Below are 18,816 nucleotides of genomic sequence, written 5' to 3'. Positions count from 1 at the left end.
CAACTTAAATCAGTTTTTATTGAAGGTCATTTTAACTTGGTGTAAATGTCCTCATGTTCTTTTTTATTACAAAAACTGCACCGGGTGTCACCAGATAATGCCAAAGATATTTGACCAAAGACTGAATAGTTTTTTAAATGAAAATTTATGCTCAGACAAAACCTTAATGATCCCCTCCAAACATATTTTGAAGATAAAAATACCCGTCAGATAATTTAGATAAAGTTCATTTTATTGGTTATTTAACCTTTAAATAAAAATGCTGTATTAGTTGTGTTTCGTAAAGTGCTTTAACCAGGTTTAGGTGATTGCTATAGAAATCTTAAATTCTTACATAACTGAAACTGTTCCAGATGTGATGTCACAGGTATGAGCCCTAAACTTTCCTTCATCAGTACCTTTAAACAACTGTACAAGTTAATCTGCACACAGAGATTCCTAAAAATCTGTTTAGAATGATGATCAAGCCCTTATACAGCAAAATATGAAAGTGTGCCTCTATGAAACACACAAAAAGAGCCAGGACATCAAGGATTAAGTGCATAGTATACTTTAAAATGGTTGGAGCACAACATCAAAATGCATCTAGGGCCTTTCACATCAGTATTAACTTGTGCACTTTTTTTTTTAAATGGAAACTTCCCCCCCCCCCCCCCCCCATTTTTAAATGGGCGGTTTTTCCTAAACTGCCATTTGACTTTGAACGTCCCACTTGTATCCAAACTACATCTTAACCATTTTAAGTGAGTTGTATCTATGTTCAAAATCTAAACTTGAATCTTTAAATAAAGATTTAACCCCAGAGACCTTTAACAGCTTAACAGGTGTTAATAAAAAAAAGGCACAAAAACCAAATTTAAGAAAACAACTTTATTCAATTTCATCTTTTTAAAATATGAAATTTTACATCCTTTAAATCTGGGCCGGGTTCAGTTTTGGTACGTAAAGCTCCTGAAGTCCTGTGAAGAAATGAAAAAAAATAATTAACAAACTGAGACCTTAAGCCTTTTAAAATGTGATTGTACGATTGTTTTTTTTTGTTGCCTTTTATCATTGAATATTTATGAAATGGATGAATTCTGATGTAGAGAGCATTCGGGTGGTAAGCAGGCTGGAAAACTGAAAGTGCTCTGGTTGTGGTTCGGTGTTCTGTACTCGGCTTGACGGTGGTGGTCTCTTGAGATTCTGCACAGGAACACAAACAAGAACAGAGCTCAATAGCTACAACAAACGTGACGACCGACAGCCAATAAGGACCAGCAGGTGGCGCTCTACTGTACCTGCAGAGGACTGGGAAGTGCGGATGATTTTGCCGACGCCGGCCGTGTCAGACTCAAACTTGTGCACAGAGAAGAGGCGGTGGAGCCCAGCCAGAGGGTACACACACTGCACCATCAACCTGGAAGACAAGGATTGAATTACCGCCACGATCCATCAGAGGAATTTTAAAAGTGTGATATAAAAACACACACCTCTCGGTAGTCGGCTCTGAATCCACCTTGCTCTCACTGAAGTGCCTCTTGCTGTAGATAATCTCATTTTGATAGGTCACCCTTTGGTTCAAAAGCTAAATAAAAAAAAAAGAATATTTAACTTTATAAACTCCGGGCAGGGTTAATTTTGATTAATGTATGAGCACGACCTTGACTGTGGATCCACAGCTGTTGAGGGGGAAATGGAACAGAGCCCTGGTGTCGTCTGCTTCTTTGGGTCCACAGTACGTGCTCCGGAGGGTGGATCTAGCAGGGATTCCTCCCAGAGACAAGTCGGCCACCACAGTGATCTTGCCATCAGTGGAACACACTGCAGAGACAAATAAAAAAAGTCATGTGTTAAATCCACAAATAATCCAGGGAAGCACAGGACATTCTTACCTATAAATTCAGTAGCAGTGAATTGACAGGTCTTGAGGGCTGAACTCAGGACCTCGGATGTTTCACGATCCTTCACCAGCATCTCAAAAGTACCAGTGAAGCCCTTCAAACTAAAGTCCTGCAGACACAATAAAATCATTGCTCATAGTACAAAGATTTGTTCCTTTAACCAATTGCAGATTCATAGTAAGTGCATTTGTCCTCATCCTACCTCGTACACGTATCCATGAGTGAAGAGCGGCACCTCGAGCAGCAGACTCTGGCTATCGTTGGTCAGGATGTAGCCCTTCTGGGTTGCCAGTTCTGGAGTCAGCAGGTCAGAACCGATACTGATGTGCCACAGGTAGTCGAAAGGCCGGTTGTCCAGTTTGAAGATGATTCCAGACTCGGCACAGACTGCGTCAATCTCTGGAGGAGCTGATGGATACAGTACAAATTAGGAACTCAGTTCTCCAATTGGTTTGAAAGGAAAAATAGGAGGTTTGTGACTTACCGATGTCTGATAGTGCCACGACTGAGGTTAGGTGGAAATACGGCTCATTCTCAGGCAGAACGGTCAGTGTGTAGTTGACTTCCAGTATGTGCTTCATAGCTTCATCTTCTTTAGATAACTAGGAGAGAAAATGGAACTAGAAAAGGCATAGTCCAAAAATGACAGAAAACGCTGAATATTAAAAAAAAAAAAAGTACTTTTCACCAATCACTGACTTAAAATAGTATTTTAAAGTTCATACTCCAATCATAAAAGACCTCTTACCTGATGCAGGACAACAGGGTCATCAAAAGGCACCTTCAGAGTGTAGCCATGGGTGTTGTTGGGATGAAAGACTTCGATGACGCTGTGGCCGCTTGTATTTTTAAAGGGAGCGTCACACCTGTGGCCATTCAGCTCAACTGCAGACAGCTCAATGTCATCAGGGACGTCGCCGAGGTAGACGGTGAACTCGTGCTCTTCGACAACAGCTTGGTTTACAGTGAAGACGTGGAGCGGCAGCAGGGGACTGGCCAGCATCCTGTGATACCTCAGTCTGGTCTCTTCGTGATCCTTATTCACAAAGATTTGCTCCAAGTAGAGGTTGAAGACGTAAAACTCGTGGAGGCCACCAGACACAAAGCTCTGGAAGAGAAGTTAACTTTCAAAATAACTTTCAAAATTCAGATCAATCGTTTTATTCTATTGCTTTTCTTAAATTCTAGAGGCAAAGAAAGCAGCACACTCTTATGTAGTGATACACCTGGCTGCTGTAAATATTTAATGCATTACAATAATTCACATCAGCCACCAGGAGGTGCTCAAGGCACTTCGGCTTCAGTTTACGAGAGCTTCCCTTCAGTCTCTTTAAATGACAGCAATGGTGTAGCAAGATCCTCTCCAAGCCATTTTTGACCTCCACTGCATAATATTCTTAAGAGCCAGTCATCCATACAAGTTTGAATAAGATAATCTTGACATATTTTACCATTTGCATTTTTGGACCTTGAATTTAGCAAATGTCTCAAAGGCTATTATGTCCAACCTTCAGACATCCATCTGATGCCTTCTCACCTTCCTGTATGCTCCTTCAGCATTATAGGGGATGCTGATCTCCACTAAGCCATCGTGCTTCTCCACAATGAAGCCCCTCTCCTCTGCAGCGGGCTGCTGCACAAGTTCACCCCTGATCCCGATGTTGACCTCTGTGTTGTTCAGACCAGACTGCAGCGGGTTCAGCAGTTCAGGAGTCTCCCACACCATGTATCCACTGTCATGGTACGATCCTTCATCTGTGGAGATTAACGCAATGCACATTTACTGGTTCGTCGAGGGAAAAGAGCCACGGCATAAAAGGTTGGAATACTGACGCATGGAGCAGGCAGCCACGAGGTCGACAATGATGAAAACCCAGCTTTGTTTGGAGAACAGAGTTGCATGGACGACCTCGACTGGAACACCGTTCACCTGGAGAGAAAGAGTCAGAACCCGCTTTGGAATAAATGCCCAACAAGAAAGTTGCTGCATCACAGCAGTTTACCTCCAGACTGGATGAGTGAGGTTGTCCATATGCCGTACGAATTACAATACGTCTATCCGTCATTTCAATCGAGTAGCCCTGCTCACGAGCTACAGAGAGGTTCATGGGTGTCAACTGCTCCTCCGCTCTGTGAAACACCACCTGCCAGTCTGGAGCAGCTGGAGCCTGGAATATAACAAAAAAATATACAAAAACGGCTGCTAGAGATAACAAACATCAGTTGCAGTCAACATGGTTTCAACATACAGGCTTTTCAGCATTCCAATCATCACTCGTCTCTCCAGATGGACAGGCCATCTCACTGCTCACAGACACCTACAGAGAAATCAAAATTAGTAAACATCTGAATACGGAATGAAAAGTTTTCAAGATATAAACGAGCTTACTTCCATGTAGTTGGTCTCACAGGTAACTTCCCTGGGAGACCAGGGCAGAGAGGGAGTACAGGTTTTCTTCAAGGCATAGGTGACCTCCTTTCCTTCATGGTTTGAAATCAGGTTGAAGTTGAATGTGAAGACGTCATCATCCTGAATGTGTGTAAAAAAAATGAAATGGGTGCATGACTTTCAGTTTATTCCCATTTAACCAGAGAACACCTGTATTTTGTGTGTGTGTTTGAATGTACTTTGTTTTCAGTGTGACAGCTGAAGTAGGAGGCTCTGAGCTCCACTTGGCGGGTTCGAGGGAGAACACTGACAGTGTAGCCACACTTGGCTGAATACTGCTGAGTGATGGGGTACACGCCTGTTTCATCTAAAAGAAATGAATAGTATAAAACCAGCAGAATCATTAAAAATCAGTTTCTGCAAAATCAGGTTAAATCTAGTTGTTTTTTTAAACATTGAAAGGTAAAAGGAACATTTCTTCTCTCAGTAGATGTAGTCATTTAATAGGAGTCAAGATTATGTGAAGCATGGTTCAATGAAAAAGAAAATTGTTTAGCTCCCTGCAATGGCTGCTTGCCCCTTTTGCAGGCTATAGGGCATAATTACAGTAAAAGGGGGGGGGGTGCAACTCCACCAATAACCAAAAACCAGCAGGTACAAACGTCCCCCAAAGAATCACATTGAATTAATTAAATCTATAGTATAAAAGATAATTGAGTAAGTTCTCTTGAGTCAATGTTTGCCCATCAGCTATTGGTTCTATCGGACAATAGGCCTCATCCAGAGCAGTATTTAACCCTAATGACCCAGTGCTGGACTCACCGACGGCCTCAAAGTGAAGTTCCTCTCCAGTGAACGAGACGTCGACAGTCACCACGAAGTAGCAGTCACGACAATCCGTACTGTGAGCTCCTGTGTGAACAAACAAGTTGACTTCTCTGCGATCCCCCCGATTCTAACGAGCCCACACACGCATTCAATCAATTACCATCGGGGATGTCGTCCGATTTTGCAGGCAACACAAACAGGAGTAAGGCCATGCTGCAAGACAAACGCACACAATTTACACTGACACTCCTGAACGTGTGTTTCACATGTGACCCTATGTTAATGACACCAACCCAACTTACCCAAACCAAAACAGACAAGCCATAGTTGCTGATGTGTTGGCAAAGTGTCTAAAGCTAGCCTAGCTGCTAGCAAACTACACCTGCTACCACACGCTAAAGTCAAACACAACCTTGATACAACCTGATCACACTGGCACAATGTGGCCCTGTCCCCCCTTCACCTGCTTTTATATGATAATAGCTTGACCCCATGACTCAGACCTGATCAGCTGCAGGTGATTGGACGTCCCTGTGATTGCCAATGAGCCGCACATGTGTCTGTCACCTGATTTGCTGGTGAAGGAAGTGACCTACAAAAGCAGGTGAAGGGGACAGAAGCATATGTTCCCAGCCTGTTCAGGTTCTATCAAGCAAGTGTTTGACTTTAGCTTGTGTGTGTGTGTTGTAGCAGGTGTAGTTTGCTAGCAGCTAGGCTAGCAGCCAGGCTAGCTTTAGACACTGTGCCAACACGTCGGCAACGATGGCTTTTGGGTCCAGCCTCCTGTAAGATTCTTTAATTATCATTTACAAGTATTTTTGTTGAACTGTTGCTTCATTTATCTACACATAGGTTTTTATCTTTCAGGTTCGTCCTGCTCTTGTCAGTGTGGTCATCTGCAAAATGTGACCAGATTCCCAGTGGTAAGAGTTAAAGTCTGCAGACACACTGATCTGGAACCTTCGGCATATATTAAGCTCTTGTTGTTTGTTCATACAGAAGTTCGTATGGAGTGTCATGATCGTTACTTCCTGATAGCTGCTGATCTCTCATTCACTGGGAAAGAAGCTCACTTTGAGGCTGTTGGTGAGTCCTGCACCTTTAACCCCTCCAACAGGGATTAGCATGACCCAGGGGTGGAAGGCTAACCCAACCAATTAATCCGTAACTCTATTTTTACGTAGCTCTTGACTTGTCGTTTCGCATTAGGATTAAATTGAGCAGTGCCATACGAGTTTGGGCCTCAAACTAATGTTTCTTTTGCAGATGGAACAGGTGTGTACCCAATCACAAAGCAGTATGCTGCTGTGTGTGGATACTCTGTCAGTGATCTCCCTCTTAAAGGCAGTATGGAGCTCCGAGCCTCCTACTTCAGCTGTCACACTGACAACAAAGTACGTAATCATTTATCCACACAGAGACAATTACAGGACCTGAGCCCGACTCGCCCCTTTGACATTTCTCGTTCACTTTCTTTAAGGATGATGCGTCTTTCACATTCGCCTTCAACCTGGTCATTAGCCATGAAGGAGGGGAGGTCACCTATGCTTTGAATGAGACCTGTTCTCCCACTCTGCCCTGGTCTCCCAGAGAGGTCACCTGTGAGGCCAACTACTTGGAGGTGCGCTTGGTTGCGTTGTAATATTCATAACTAAGAACTCTCTCTCTGCTGCTCGCTAACCCTGATCCTCCATAGGTGTCTGTGAGGAGTGACGTGGTGTGTCCAACTGGGACAAAGGGAGACGACTGGAATGCTGCTGTCCAAACTGTATGTATACCCTTCTGCTTTCTGGGAGATGTGCAAGTAAAGACTCGAAATGGCTCATTAAAACACTGGTTTAAAAAAAAAAAATCTTCCCAGGCATATGGTTCAGCCACCTCAGACTGGCAGGTGATGTTTCATAAAGTAGAAGAGCACTTGAAACCGATGGAACTGTCTGAAGCTCGCACACAGGGCTATTTGTTTGACCTGACCAAGGGACGGCTTGTAATGCGTACACCGTATGGACAGCCGCACTCATTTATCAAGGAGGTAAACCACAGCTGTTTATCTTTATTTGAGTCCGCAACGCTAATGGTATCTCTACAGTCTGTCTGAAGCATTTGTTCTAAAGCAGGTTTTGACTTGTCCTTCTCCAGGTGAATGGTGTTCCAGTAGAGGTCGTCCATGCAACTCTGTTCTCAAGACAAAGCTGGGTTGTCCTCATGGTCCACCTTGAGGCTGCTTGCTCCATGTGTCAGTATCACAATAGTTTTATGCAGAGGCTTCTTTCCCTTGATTTATAAGTAAAGGTTTTATATTTGTGTCTTCTCCTCAGCTGAAGGATCATACGATGATGCTGGATACATGGTGTGGGAGACTCCTGAGGCGTTGAACCCGCTGGTGCCTGGTCTGACCAACACACAGGTTAACGTTGGTATCGGGGGTGAACTTTTGGAGCAGTCGGTGGCAGAGGAGCAAGGCTTCATTGTGGAGAAGCACAACGGCTCAGTAGAGATCAGCATCCCCTATAACGCGGAAGGAGGATACAGGAAGGTGAGGTATAGAGGAGCGTAATCAGTTTTGGTGTGTGTTCTGACATGATGGCGTTTCTTAAACTGAATCTATTTCAGAGCTTTGTGTCTGGGGATCTCTACGAGTACTACATCTTTCATCTCCATCTGGAGCAAATCGCAGGGGATGAGGATCATGTTGACACCAGACTTCGCTCTCACAGGACACTCTTAACTCCTCTTCTGCCACGTCCTGTATTTACAGAGAACCGTAAGTCTATCTTTGACCGCACCTGCATTGCTACGAGCCCAATCTAAACTTCTTTCATTTCAGTAACAGTCCATGAGGAACGCGTTTTCACAATCTACCTGGGAGATGTTCCTGAGGATGTCGAGCTCTCTGCTGTTCAGCTAAATGAACACGCATATGTATTCACAAATGAGAGCGACTACAGCATCACAAAGGTTGTTCATCTCAACAACACCCATGGCTACACTCTGAAGGTGCCTTTTGATGACCCTGCTGTCATTAAGAAGGTAAATGGTCTTTAAACCTTGGCTGGTTTAAAAGTGGTGTTGTCCTCCAGCCACTTTACCGAGTCAAATTCCCTGTTTGTGCAAACTTACTTGGCCAATAAACCTGATTCTGAGAGTAAGAATCTGTATTTTCTGTCTGCAGTTCTCTAAAGAAGATGAAGCTATGAAGCACACACTGGAAGTCAACTACACACTGACCGTTCTGCCTGAGAATGAGCCGTTTTTCCACCTGACCTCAGTCGTGGCACTATCGGACATAAGTAAGTCACAACCTCATTTTTTTTTTACTGTCAAACCAATTGGAACATTGAGTTCTTCATTCTACTGTTTCTTTCAGCTCCTCCAGAGTTTGAAGCAGTCTGTTCCGAGTCTGGAATCCTCTTCAAACTGGACCACCGGCCTTTCGACTACCTGTGGGACATCCATATCGGTTCTGAACTGCTGACGCCAGAACTGGCAACCCAGCAGGGCTACATCCTGACCAACGATAGCCAGAGTCTGCTTCTCGAGGTCCCGCTCTTCACTCATGGATACGTGTACGGGGTACGATGTAGAAAACTATTTGAGCACAGAGTCTTACTGCAAAGAGCCAGTGGTTTTGAACATGTCAGGTTTAAACCAGCAGTGTTTTGCAGGACGTTGCTCTGAATGGATTCCTTGGCACTTTTGAAATCCTCATTCAATATCAAGGAACATCAGAGGTCCAGGGCTCAACTGTGAAGACTTGTCCATTCACTACTGCCGAGTTCATTTGTAAGGGCATCCTGTCTGTTTACTTTGAGCACAGGTGGGGTTTGACACATTGACTAAAAGTCGTCTCTCTGCAGTGTGTTCCGCTGATGGAAAGATGACTGTGGTGGCTGATTTGTCTCTGGCCGTCTCAAGTGGAGGAATCCCTTCTAGGTCCAACCTCCTGAACACGCAGTGTCGACCCAAAGAAGCAGGCGAAACCAGGGCCCTGTTCTCTCTCATTCTCAACAGCTGTGGCTCCAAAATAAAGGTGGAGTTGATTACGAAGGCTCTAACAAAACCGTAGCACTCAATCATCAACTGCATTTTAACATTACTGTTCTTAAAATGTTTGTCTTTCCAGCTCGGTAAGGAATATGTGACATACGAAAACGAGATTTCCTTCAGCAGGATGTGGATTTATCAGAAAAATCAACCAGATTCCAGCCATGAGATTGACCGGTACAGATCTACAGCCTCCAGTTCTTTCAGTCATTTACCCCTCTATGAACTACTTATGACTGCATCGCTGACTAATGTCTTATAGGGTGACTGTGCAGTGTACGTATCCTCTGGCTGGGCTCCATCGTCTCTTCTCCTTTTTTAAGTTTGAATCTGACACAACGGGTGTCGGCAGCATTGTTCATTCTTCACACTCAACTCAAGGTAAGTAGCGCACTGGTCGCAATGCATAAGTCTCCTAAACCTCTTGATTTCTTACACTTTTTTTTTTTTTTTTTTTTCGCCTCTAGTTCAACAAAAACCTGCAATGGTGTTCAACACGGTGTTTCAAACTCCAGTGCCTTCAACCAGACGTACCAGACCTGTTTTGGTGAAGCCTGGACACTACCTCAGAGTGCCGACACATTTACAGAAGCTCAATTCAATCACCAGGACCTGAAGGATCTTTACAGATCCAAGTCGATCTAGGTCTATTTTAGATTGACTTGAATTTTAAATGCAATTGTTAATAAAATGGTTTATAAAAAAACTAAACTCCAGCTTTCGTTTCTCCTACTTGAACCTGTAATTCAAACCGATAAAGCTTGAAATGACTTATTTTAAATGATAGACAAATATTTGTAGTTGGTGGTGAGATAATTGCTTGTGTCACAGGTAGTCAAAAGGCCGGTGCGCCAGTTTGAAACTGATCCCAGAATGGATTACTTCAAAAAGTTTAACATACCTCCATGTAGTTGGCCTCAAACATAACCTCTCTTGGGGATTGAGGGAGAACAGGTCCCATTCAAGGCATCGGTGATGAACCAACCACCGTGGTTTACAATCAGGTTGATTGTGAAAACTTCATCCTAAAAGAAAGTTGAAATGTTGTAGGGGGGGGGGGGGGCTTTCTATAAGCATTCCTATTTTGCCGCAGAAGACGTGTGTATATTTTGTTGTCGGTCTGACTGCTGAAATACGAGGCTTAGAGCTCGACGTGGCCCTGAAGGGGGAGAACCCTGACAGTGTAGCCACACTCGACTGCTCACTGATGGGGGTACATGCCTGTTCCATCTGGACGAGAAGCACATCAGATTGATCATAAACTTCCTTCAGGACTCACTGCTGGGTTTCGATGCTGGACTCACCGACTGCCTCAAAGTGAAACTCCTCTCCAGCGAACGAGAGATCCACCGCTATCATGACGTAGCGATCACGACACTCTCTGTATGAACAAACAATAAGAGCTTAATGTAGCAGGTGAAGGGAGACCGAACCAAATGTCTGCAAGATTGCCTTTCCTTTTTCCTTTAGACATACCTGAACTAGATTTTGTACTATTTTCTTTTAGCCCTTTCCTTTAGAAACTCATCAGGATTTCAATCATTTTTAAATAGATGATTTATTTCACATTAGACAAAAAACAAGACACTCATGAGAAGCAAAATGTTCCTCTGGGACGTCATTCATCTAAATAACTAGAATAACCTGAAGTCAAAGCCTCTGTTAGAGTTTATCATAACACTTTATTGGAAACTTCAACAAAAGCACAGAGGAAAATTCCTTTTTAGTTTTCCAATAATAAAATATATAGAGAAGAAACTGATATAAAACTAAAAGAAACAAAAGAAATGCAAACGCTGTTATTTATTTGCTTCAGTTCCAGTATGTAGAAACAATTGTGTGGAGCACGATCAGCAGCAGGATGGAGACGTGGAAGAGCAGAGAAGAGCAGAGAGAGGTTAAACATCATCAAATACTGTATTCAAATGATTGCACTGAGGTAAATATGTATATAAGTATTTTGCACAGCTTTAATGATTTTAATAGTTTTACACCACCGATACCTTGATGTTGTTCCTACAAATTCACCCTCCATTTTCTTTGACCTTGACAGGGAGGAATTCTTATGTTACACATTTTCATAGATAACTATCACAAATCATGAGCAGATCAAAATTATTTGACCACTACACACACACATATTTACCTGTGTTTGCTTCCCTGTTTGTGCGATTGGCCAGCATCTCGGGAGAGAGGTCCCGAGGTGAGTACACAGGATAAGGGAGAGACAGAGTGCTGCTCTCGTTTGCAGGGTAGCGACACTGGATCGTCAGTCTACAACAGACAAGACGTGAATCCAACATAATGAGACTTTTTCTCAAAGCAAACAGAGCTCAGGGTTGTTTCCTCACCTGTACGGAGAATCTCTGTGTATAACAGGATCATCCGGAGGCAGAAAATCCTGGTTGTAGCTGATCTGGTTTTCGTAGAGCAGGAAATTCCCCTCAGTCTAAAGAAACACGAGGAGATCAGAGCAGAGGCCCCGACAGCATGTTTTCCTGAGTTCAGTCTGAATAATGAAAGTCCCTCACAGTGACGGTCGTCCCGCAGGAGTCCAGGCTGAAGTTGAACAGAGCTCTGGCACTGTCCGTCTCCATTGGAGCACAGCGGGGGTCCAGCAGAGTGGTTCGGTTGGGGGGAGAGGGCGGGATGGTGTGGGTGGTGTCCACCACGGCCATCATTCTCCCTTCTGGCAAACACACTGTCCGGGACAAACTGAAGTGTGAGGGATGTTATGGAAGGAAAACGTTCATAGATTCAGCTGCAGTTTGAGCTTCTGTGTTGTACCTAAAAGTTCTGTCACAGGAAACGTGCATTTGTGGAGAAGGCTGTCCCGCACTTTCAGAGACTCTGCATCCACAACGAACACGTGCACTCCGCCGACGAGACGCCACAAAGTCAACTCCTACACGGGAGAAACAGAGGACATTCAAACAGCTGCAAAGTAGAGTGACAGTGAAGGAAATGACACTTTAAACAAGAGCATACACAGTAGATCTGTTTTGAAAGCATTGGCGAGAACGTATCTAACTAAAATGAGATAAAACTCAATATGGTCCAGGAGATGAAAACAAAGATAACCTCTAAAAACAATGTACCTCGTAGTTCATCCCGGGGCTGTACACAGGGATCTCCACAGTTAAGTAGTCGTCCTGAGATTCCACCAAGAACCCGCCCATCTCCACCAGCTCCCAGTCGAGCTTCCGGGGGCCGAGGTAGAGCTCCCACTGCAGCTCGGCCTGGGCCCCGTGGTGCAGGAGCACCAGCAGGCTGCTCGCTGTGCACTTCCCCTCCAGTCGGGGTGAATCTGGAGCTGCAGCGGGAAAGGAGGTGAGGCTTGATTAACCACTGCTGGTTAGTTTGCATCGCATTTACAGCAAATGGAACTTCATACCATTAACTATGAATTTAATGTACTTTTTTTATTATTATTACATTTCAATAATTAGTGAAATAGATGACCCGTTTCAAGGATATCTCAAATATCATAATTTGATTATCAGACAAACCAGGCTGTGTAGTTACAACTGGAATAACCACAAAGAATTACCAAGTCACCAGCTCTCCTTCTTTTCCTGAGATCTGGATTAAAAAAATAAATTGACCTTTGACCCTACGTATATAAGAATAGAAAACCCCAAAACAAAAAGAAGGAATAACTCACCTGTGTACTCGACACTATGCTCTATGGCGACTTGATGGTAAAACACTTCTTTATTGGGTGAGATGTTTAGAGTGAAGATGAAAGTGAAGCTGTACGTCGTATAACCAGCACCTATAAACTGGGATCAGACATCGTTTCACATGTTACTTTAAACTTCTCCGCATGATGAAGATGTTTCATGTTTTGTGTTTCTCACCTCTGGGATTATTTTTGGGTGCGACAACAGGAAACTGAGCTGGAAGGAGACGCTCCCATTGACGTGGGAGAGTATGTAAACCAGAATGTCTGCCCCATTCTGCCGTTGGTGGCTTTGGTTCCAGGTTAAAACGTCACCGCCACCATCTACAGTGACCTTCTGGACCGAGACATCTGGAGCGAATGGGCCTAAGGTAGCAGAAAATAATCCCTCGGATGTTTCTGTGAAGAGAGACAGATGTGTAATAGTGATACCTTCAACATAATGGAAACTACTCAATGAGTTTTCTGTGTGTAATTTGATGTATTTGTAATTCTTTTGTTCGTCTTTATCAACAGACTTTGCATTAAATATGATTGAGATCTAAAAAAAAGCCTTACTCCTGGTTAAGAAAAGGGTTTGAGGGATGAGATGAGTCTTCAGGAGCCTGAGGGAGCGGAGCTGTGTGAGAGGCCACCGCTCATCCTCCCACTGCCTCATGAAAAACAGATCGACGGACATGTGCTGTCCATACTGTCCCCTGACAACACCGCTCTGAAAAAGAAACCACAGCAGTCTTACAAGAGGCCGAAACCCCGGGGTCAATTTGTTGAAGACACAGATATGTTACTAAAAACATTTGAAAAGGGGTATGACCTATTTATCCATGTACCTTGATGTGTCCACCAGAGGCTCCTGTAGGAATCCTGACCTCCACTCGCCCCTCCTTTAGGCCGATCTTGTATTTTCTCTCTTTGGCCTCAGATTCACTCAGAGCTCGGCCGTGAACCCCCACCCTCACGCCTCTGTCCCCGAACTGCCCGTGGACCAGAGGAGACAGAATGAAAGGGAGAGTCCACAGCAGGTCCGACCCGTCTGCTGTCGCCTCATCTGGGGGAGACAAGGGAGAGAACATTTGAAACCCTTCCCTGTGGTATTTACAAAAGTAGCCTTATTCTATTAAGCTGTACTGACTCAGGACACAGGCGACAGTGGTGTCGACTGCGAGGAAGTTGCCCTGGAGTCTGTAAAGCATGGTTGCACTGACAATCTCCAAATCTACTCCCTTCACCTGAAAAAACAAAACAAAGTACTTTAAATAAGTGAAAGATGCTGGTATATAATCCTGATATTTCCTCCGAGTACCTTTGTGATGTAGGAGAGAGGGGAGGAGTAGGGGCAGCGGAGGGTGAGACGTGAGCCACTCATCGAGACGTGGTAGCTCAGAGCAGACGCTTCGGTCAGGGAGAGCACCGTGGCTCTTTCTGACGGCCGGTCCGCTCTGTGGAACATCACAGCCATCTCTGCCTGAGTGAGGGACATCCAATCAATTCATGTGACACTATTCTAAAAGACACGCAGCTGAAAACGTCTTGGATTTAAATTTCTTTGGCAAAACTCTCCTTTTTGCAAGATTTCCTCTCGTTTTTAGGAATTCTGCGTCGTGAAAGAGACAATAAATGCAAAGTCATGACACAAATAAATGTCTGGTCATCTGCCAACACTTACCTTCTCGTCATTTTCTGATTTCAGAGGCAGGGCGGGTAGATAGAGGGACACCTAGAGAGAAAATAACACATTTTCAGCTTCACCCATTCTGCAGCATGGGTTTTAAAAGTAACCTTTCGAGTTTTTATACAAGAATTACTGCCCTGCACAGAAAAACAATTCCATTCTTAATGTTTTTGGATAATCCTGGCAAACATCCATGACATGGCATGGCAGGAAGTGCGCGATAACATGACTGCATGGGTTAGTGAATCACCTCCATGTAGTTTTCCTCACACACGATCTCTCTGGAGCTCCATCGCTCCTTGAGGGAACAGGTGAGCTGGAGGGGGAGCGGCCCGAGCACCTTCCCCTCCGCCTTGAGGTTCACAAACCAGACACGCAGGTGATAGTCTGTGCCCGTCTGTAGGGCAGATACACAATTAGAGATAACGGGGCACCAAATGTATAACATATTGAAGCACACAATGTCAGTCACACGTACCTGGGTGTGGACATGACAGGCCCGGAAGGAGGCTCGAAACACCAGGTCTCCGACATCATCGATCAGGACGGTGTAGCCACAGAGAGCGGCCTCCCGGTCAGACAGGATGTGGTATCCAGACCCGTCTATGGACCACAGACGTTTACAGTAAATAAAAGTAAATGGATCTCAACAAATCTGGATGAGAATTAAGACGCATACCCTCGAAGTCTAGACGGGTCGTCGGGCCGAGGAAGCTGGACCTGACAGACAACCAGAAGTGACGCTCCAGGCATTTGGTCTGAAAAGCTCCTGGAAATATTATGAATATCAGTAATATTAATATGTGTAATATTTAGATTTGTACACATATTAAGACTTACATCTTTCGCAATGAATAACAGTGGAACTATACATTTGATTCTTATAAAATACACTTGATTACTTGTAGTATGTATTTATTACTATTATAATGTCCTCTCCCTACACATAACAAATAATAATATATTTTATTTATATAGGGACTGTTAACAGTGCTAAAAGTCACTTTACAAAGGTTAAAAAAGAAAAAGCTTGTGTAAAATACAGAAATATTAAATCTACTTAATAATCATAAATTAAAATATTAAATCTACTTCATGGACATATTTAAATATGAAATACACTTCATATACACATTCAAATATAAAATACACTTCATAAAAACATTTAAATATGAAATACACTTCATAATCTTACATCAAAATCATATGATAAGACTAACCTTTGAATTTCTTATCGTGTGGATTACCACATTTACTGAATCCACAACACAATGTAATATCCTCTCCAGTATTTGCTTTAATAACATTTTTTAATATTGTGTTGTTTACCTCCACATCCTGTGCATTATCTCATAAAGAAGGAATATTTCCCCCGTGTGATCATGTTTGATTTATCTGACACATTTATCTGTCTGTACATTAATGAAACAAGGTATTTTGTCCTCACTGTCCTCGCCTGTAGTCACTGGACTGGAGACACTCAGAGGGGAGAGCAGGAGCAACACAACACTGAAACAAACACACACACACACACACACACACACACACACACACACACACACACACACACACACACACACACACACACACACACACGTCACTGTACGAGTGTACTACACTGACTACACTTTATTTTCACATTCAAAAACTCACCCACTCTGAATATGGAAGGCTGCTATTTTCATTTCTAGACCGGAAGGGGTGGATGTGAAAGCTGGGACCTGTGTTTACCTCGCAGGAAGTGACGCCATCTTGACTCACCTGCAGGAGCTAATAAGCAAGAACATCCTCCATCTTCATGAACTCAGACACACGTCATTACCTCTGAGTAAGTACACAAAGTCAAAGTAAGTCGTTGTTAACGTTTTGTTTTTGTTGGACTCGACGTAAAAACTGCGTTTAGCTTAAAAAACGCTAAATTTACCGAAGTGAGCTTCTGGATTAAGATGTGGTCTTACAGTGACACCTAGTGGTCAGAGTGAGTTCTGGCTCATTCGAAGAAACACCACAATCTGTACTGTGTGTACATTTATATGCAAGGCTTCACCCAGCGTGAAGTACAAATACTTTGTTACCGTACTTTAGTAGATTTATCAGGTATCTGTACTTTATTTTTCTGACAACTTTTTACTTCATTTTAACACAAACATCAGAACTTTTGACTTCTTATATTTTTTTAAACAGGCTCATTACTTTTGCTGGAGTAAAGAGATGGAATAAATTCTTATGTTTTTACTTGAGTCATTTTTAACATGAGTATCTGTAAAGAACGTGTGTACTTTTACCATCTCTGGCTACACCTTTTATATTAATGAACAGAGTATGTTCACATGTCCAGTTAAAGCATGTATCCCAAAGGAGCCAGGATAATATCTCCTTGTCACATTATTCTTAAGTCAATCTTTTGCTTTTCTGCTGTGAATTATTATAAAGATGTTAAACGTGAATACAATTCTAGTTTTGGTCAATTGAGGAAGTCAAATTCAACCAAATTGTCAGTTCTTGTCTTTTAAAACAAAGTATATACTCTCTAAATGCAGGTTATGCAAAATATACATTGACTAACCTAATTTTAATGGTTAAATTAAAAGTTTTCTTCTATTAAACTTCTAATATTTATACATTTTTTGCTGGGACTGAGAGGGAACGTTCCAACTATTCTCAGTAAAAAATAAAAAATTATAATTAGGGCCCGAGCACTGACAGGCACTGACAGATGTGAGGCCCTATTGAAATTGAAATGATTATTATTATTATTTTTCTTCATACAAATGAATTGTCTTTTTGAGGGCTTATACATGCTCAAAAAGTTTTAAAAGTTTGCAGTAAATTAGAAAGTGGTGTAAATTTACGTATTTGGAATTATTATTATTATTATTATTCAGGCAAATGAATTGGTTTTTGAGGGCTTTAATTTCCATTGTATCACAGGGAAACATGGAGCAGCATATGTGTGTGTGTGTGTGTGTGTGTGTGTGTGTGTGTGTGTGTGTGTGTGTGTGTGTGTGTGTGTGTGTGTGTGTGTGTGTGTGTGTGTGTGTGTGTGTGTGTGTGTGTGTGTGTGTGTGTGTGTGTGTGTGTGTGTGTGTGTGTGTTGTGAGATCATCACAGCTGGAGCTCTCTCCCTCATCCAGGGCGGCACAGCTGGACACCTGCAGTCACCACATCCTCCGCTCCTTCCCTCCACGAGCAAATGTTAGTCAAGAACAAGTCGTGTCGTGATTAAAGACGCAGTAATTGGACTGATCAGCGAGTGTCCTGTGGAGAAGAGATGGGAAGACGCGGCCCCGGGGAAAGGTCAGTGTCTATTTAAAGAACGAGAAAATGATACTGGTTGATGTCATTAAAGGAACAAGATATCGATTTTGATTATGTCCTCCTTCAAACCTGTAATATTTCAAATAAACAGCTGTTTTCCCACTTTTATTTGAATAATATCCAAATGAAAATGAGAATAAAAAATGAAAACGCGTGGAGAATAGTTTGTTATATGATCTGGTAAAGATCGGAGTTGTTTACTTGTTAGTATCAGCTTTTATTCATCTAATTTCTCTGAATAAAACAAAAATTGATTTTAGCGGATGCAAGGAGCAGGATTTTCTATGAAAACAATTCATGTATATAAAGGTAACATGTGTGAGATTCCTTCAGAGGTGAAAGTGAAGATTTCTGAGTAAATGAAGCTGAAAACACAAAGTAATTGGCAGATTTATTTCCGTCCAGCAGAAATGTATAATTTCTGAGTGAATATCTCCAATGGAATCATATCTTGACTCCTCAGATTGAATTTATGACACCTCACCTGGATTAGGAGGCATGTGACCGTTCCCTTCTTTTGACATTAAGAAAATAAAATATTCATTCAGGGCAAAATAAAAGACGATAGAAAATCCTTCTAGTCAAATCATCAATCAAAACACTTGCGTCAGGTTTTTCTTTGAATACCACGTGAATCTGCCTTGTTTATTTTCCTCAAAGTGACAGCTTGCCTGGTGGTGGAGATCTGGACTGGCTCCCACTGTCCAGGCAGCCTCATTAACATTTGAGTCACATTGTGTCATTAGCAACACTCCACACAATACAGGAAGTCATGCTGCGCAGGACGCCTAATGAGCTAATCAAGCCCGACACAAGTAAAACACAACAAAGCTTCAGTTTGTCGTGTTTTCCACGTTTAACACTTAATTAAAAAGTTCTTGAAATGCAAATGTCAGGTGTGGGAGGTTCGGGTTGGATACATTCCAGGAATTGTTTGTTCCCGCTGTCACGACCGGTGATGACCTTATCCCGTCCAATGACACTTATAAACACAACCACA

At 42.8% G+C, this 18,816-nt stretch overlaps 1 protein-coding gene across 1 annotated transcript; it reads right to left on the bottom strand.

The window, feature by feature from the left end:
* Positions 1-912: 912 nt before the first annotated feature.
* zpax4 (zona pellucida protein AX 4) lies at positions 913-18,316 on the bottom strand. Its single transcript, XM_053416698.1, is given in 39 exon segments — positions 913-959; positions 1,156-1,185; positions 1,281-1,399; positions 1,473-1,567; positions 1,643-1,803; positions 1,875-1,992; positions 2,086-2,291; positions 2,368-2,485; positions 2,632-2,991; positions 3,421-3,638; positions 3,717-3,813; positions 3,887-4,051; positions 4,118-4,201; positions 4,273-4,413; positions 4,512-4,639; positions 5,095-5,184; positions 5,261-5,313; positions 5,604-5,692; positions 6,420-6,483; positions 7,433-7,608; positions 7,963-8,004; positions 8,542-8,688; positions 10,046-10,076; positions 10,424-10,523; positions 11,291-11,418; positions 11,496-11,593; positions 11,676-11,845; positions 11,932-12,049; positions 12,243-12,457; positions 12,809-12,926; positions 13,005-13,225; positions 13,385-13,538; positions 13,657-13,874; positions 13,959-14,055; positions 14,130-14,291; positions 14,493-14,543; positions 14,749-14,895; positions 14,977-15,101; positions 18,301-18,316. Coding segments are annotated over 39 exon segments (4,917 nt in total).
* Between the last annotated feature and the right edge of the window lie 500 nt (positions 18,317-18,816).

Source organism: Pleuronectes platessa, chromosome 23 (genome assembly GCF_947347685.1).
Source record: "Pleuronectes platessa chromosome 23, fPlePla1.1, whole genome shotgun sequence".
Classification (NCBI taxonomy): domain Eukaryota; kingdom Metazoa; phylum Chordata; class Actinopteri; order Pleuronectiformes; family Pleuronectidae; genus Pleuronectes; species Pleuronectes platessa.
The sequence above is the reverse complement of the archived record's forward strand: the minus strand, read 5'-3'. Positions and strand labels throughout refer to the sequence as shown.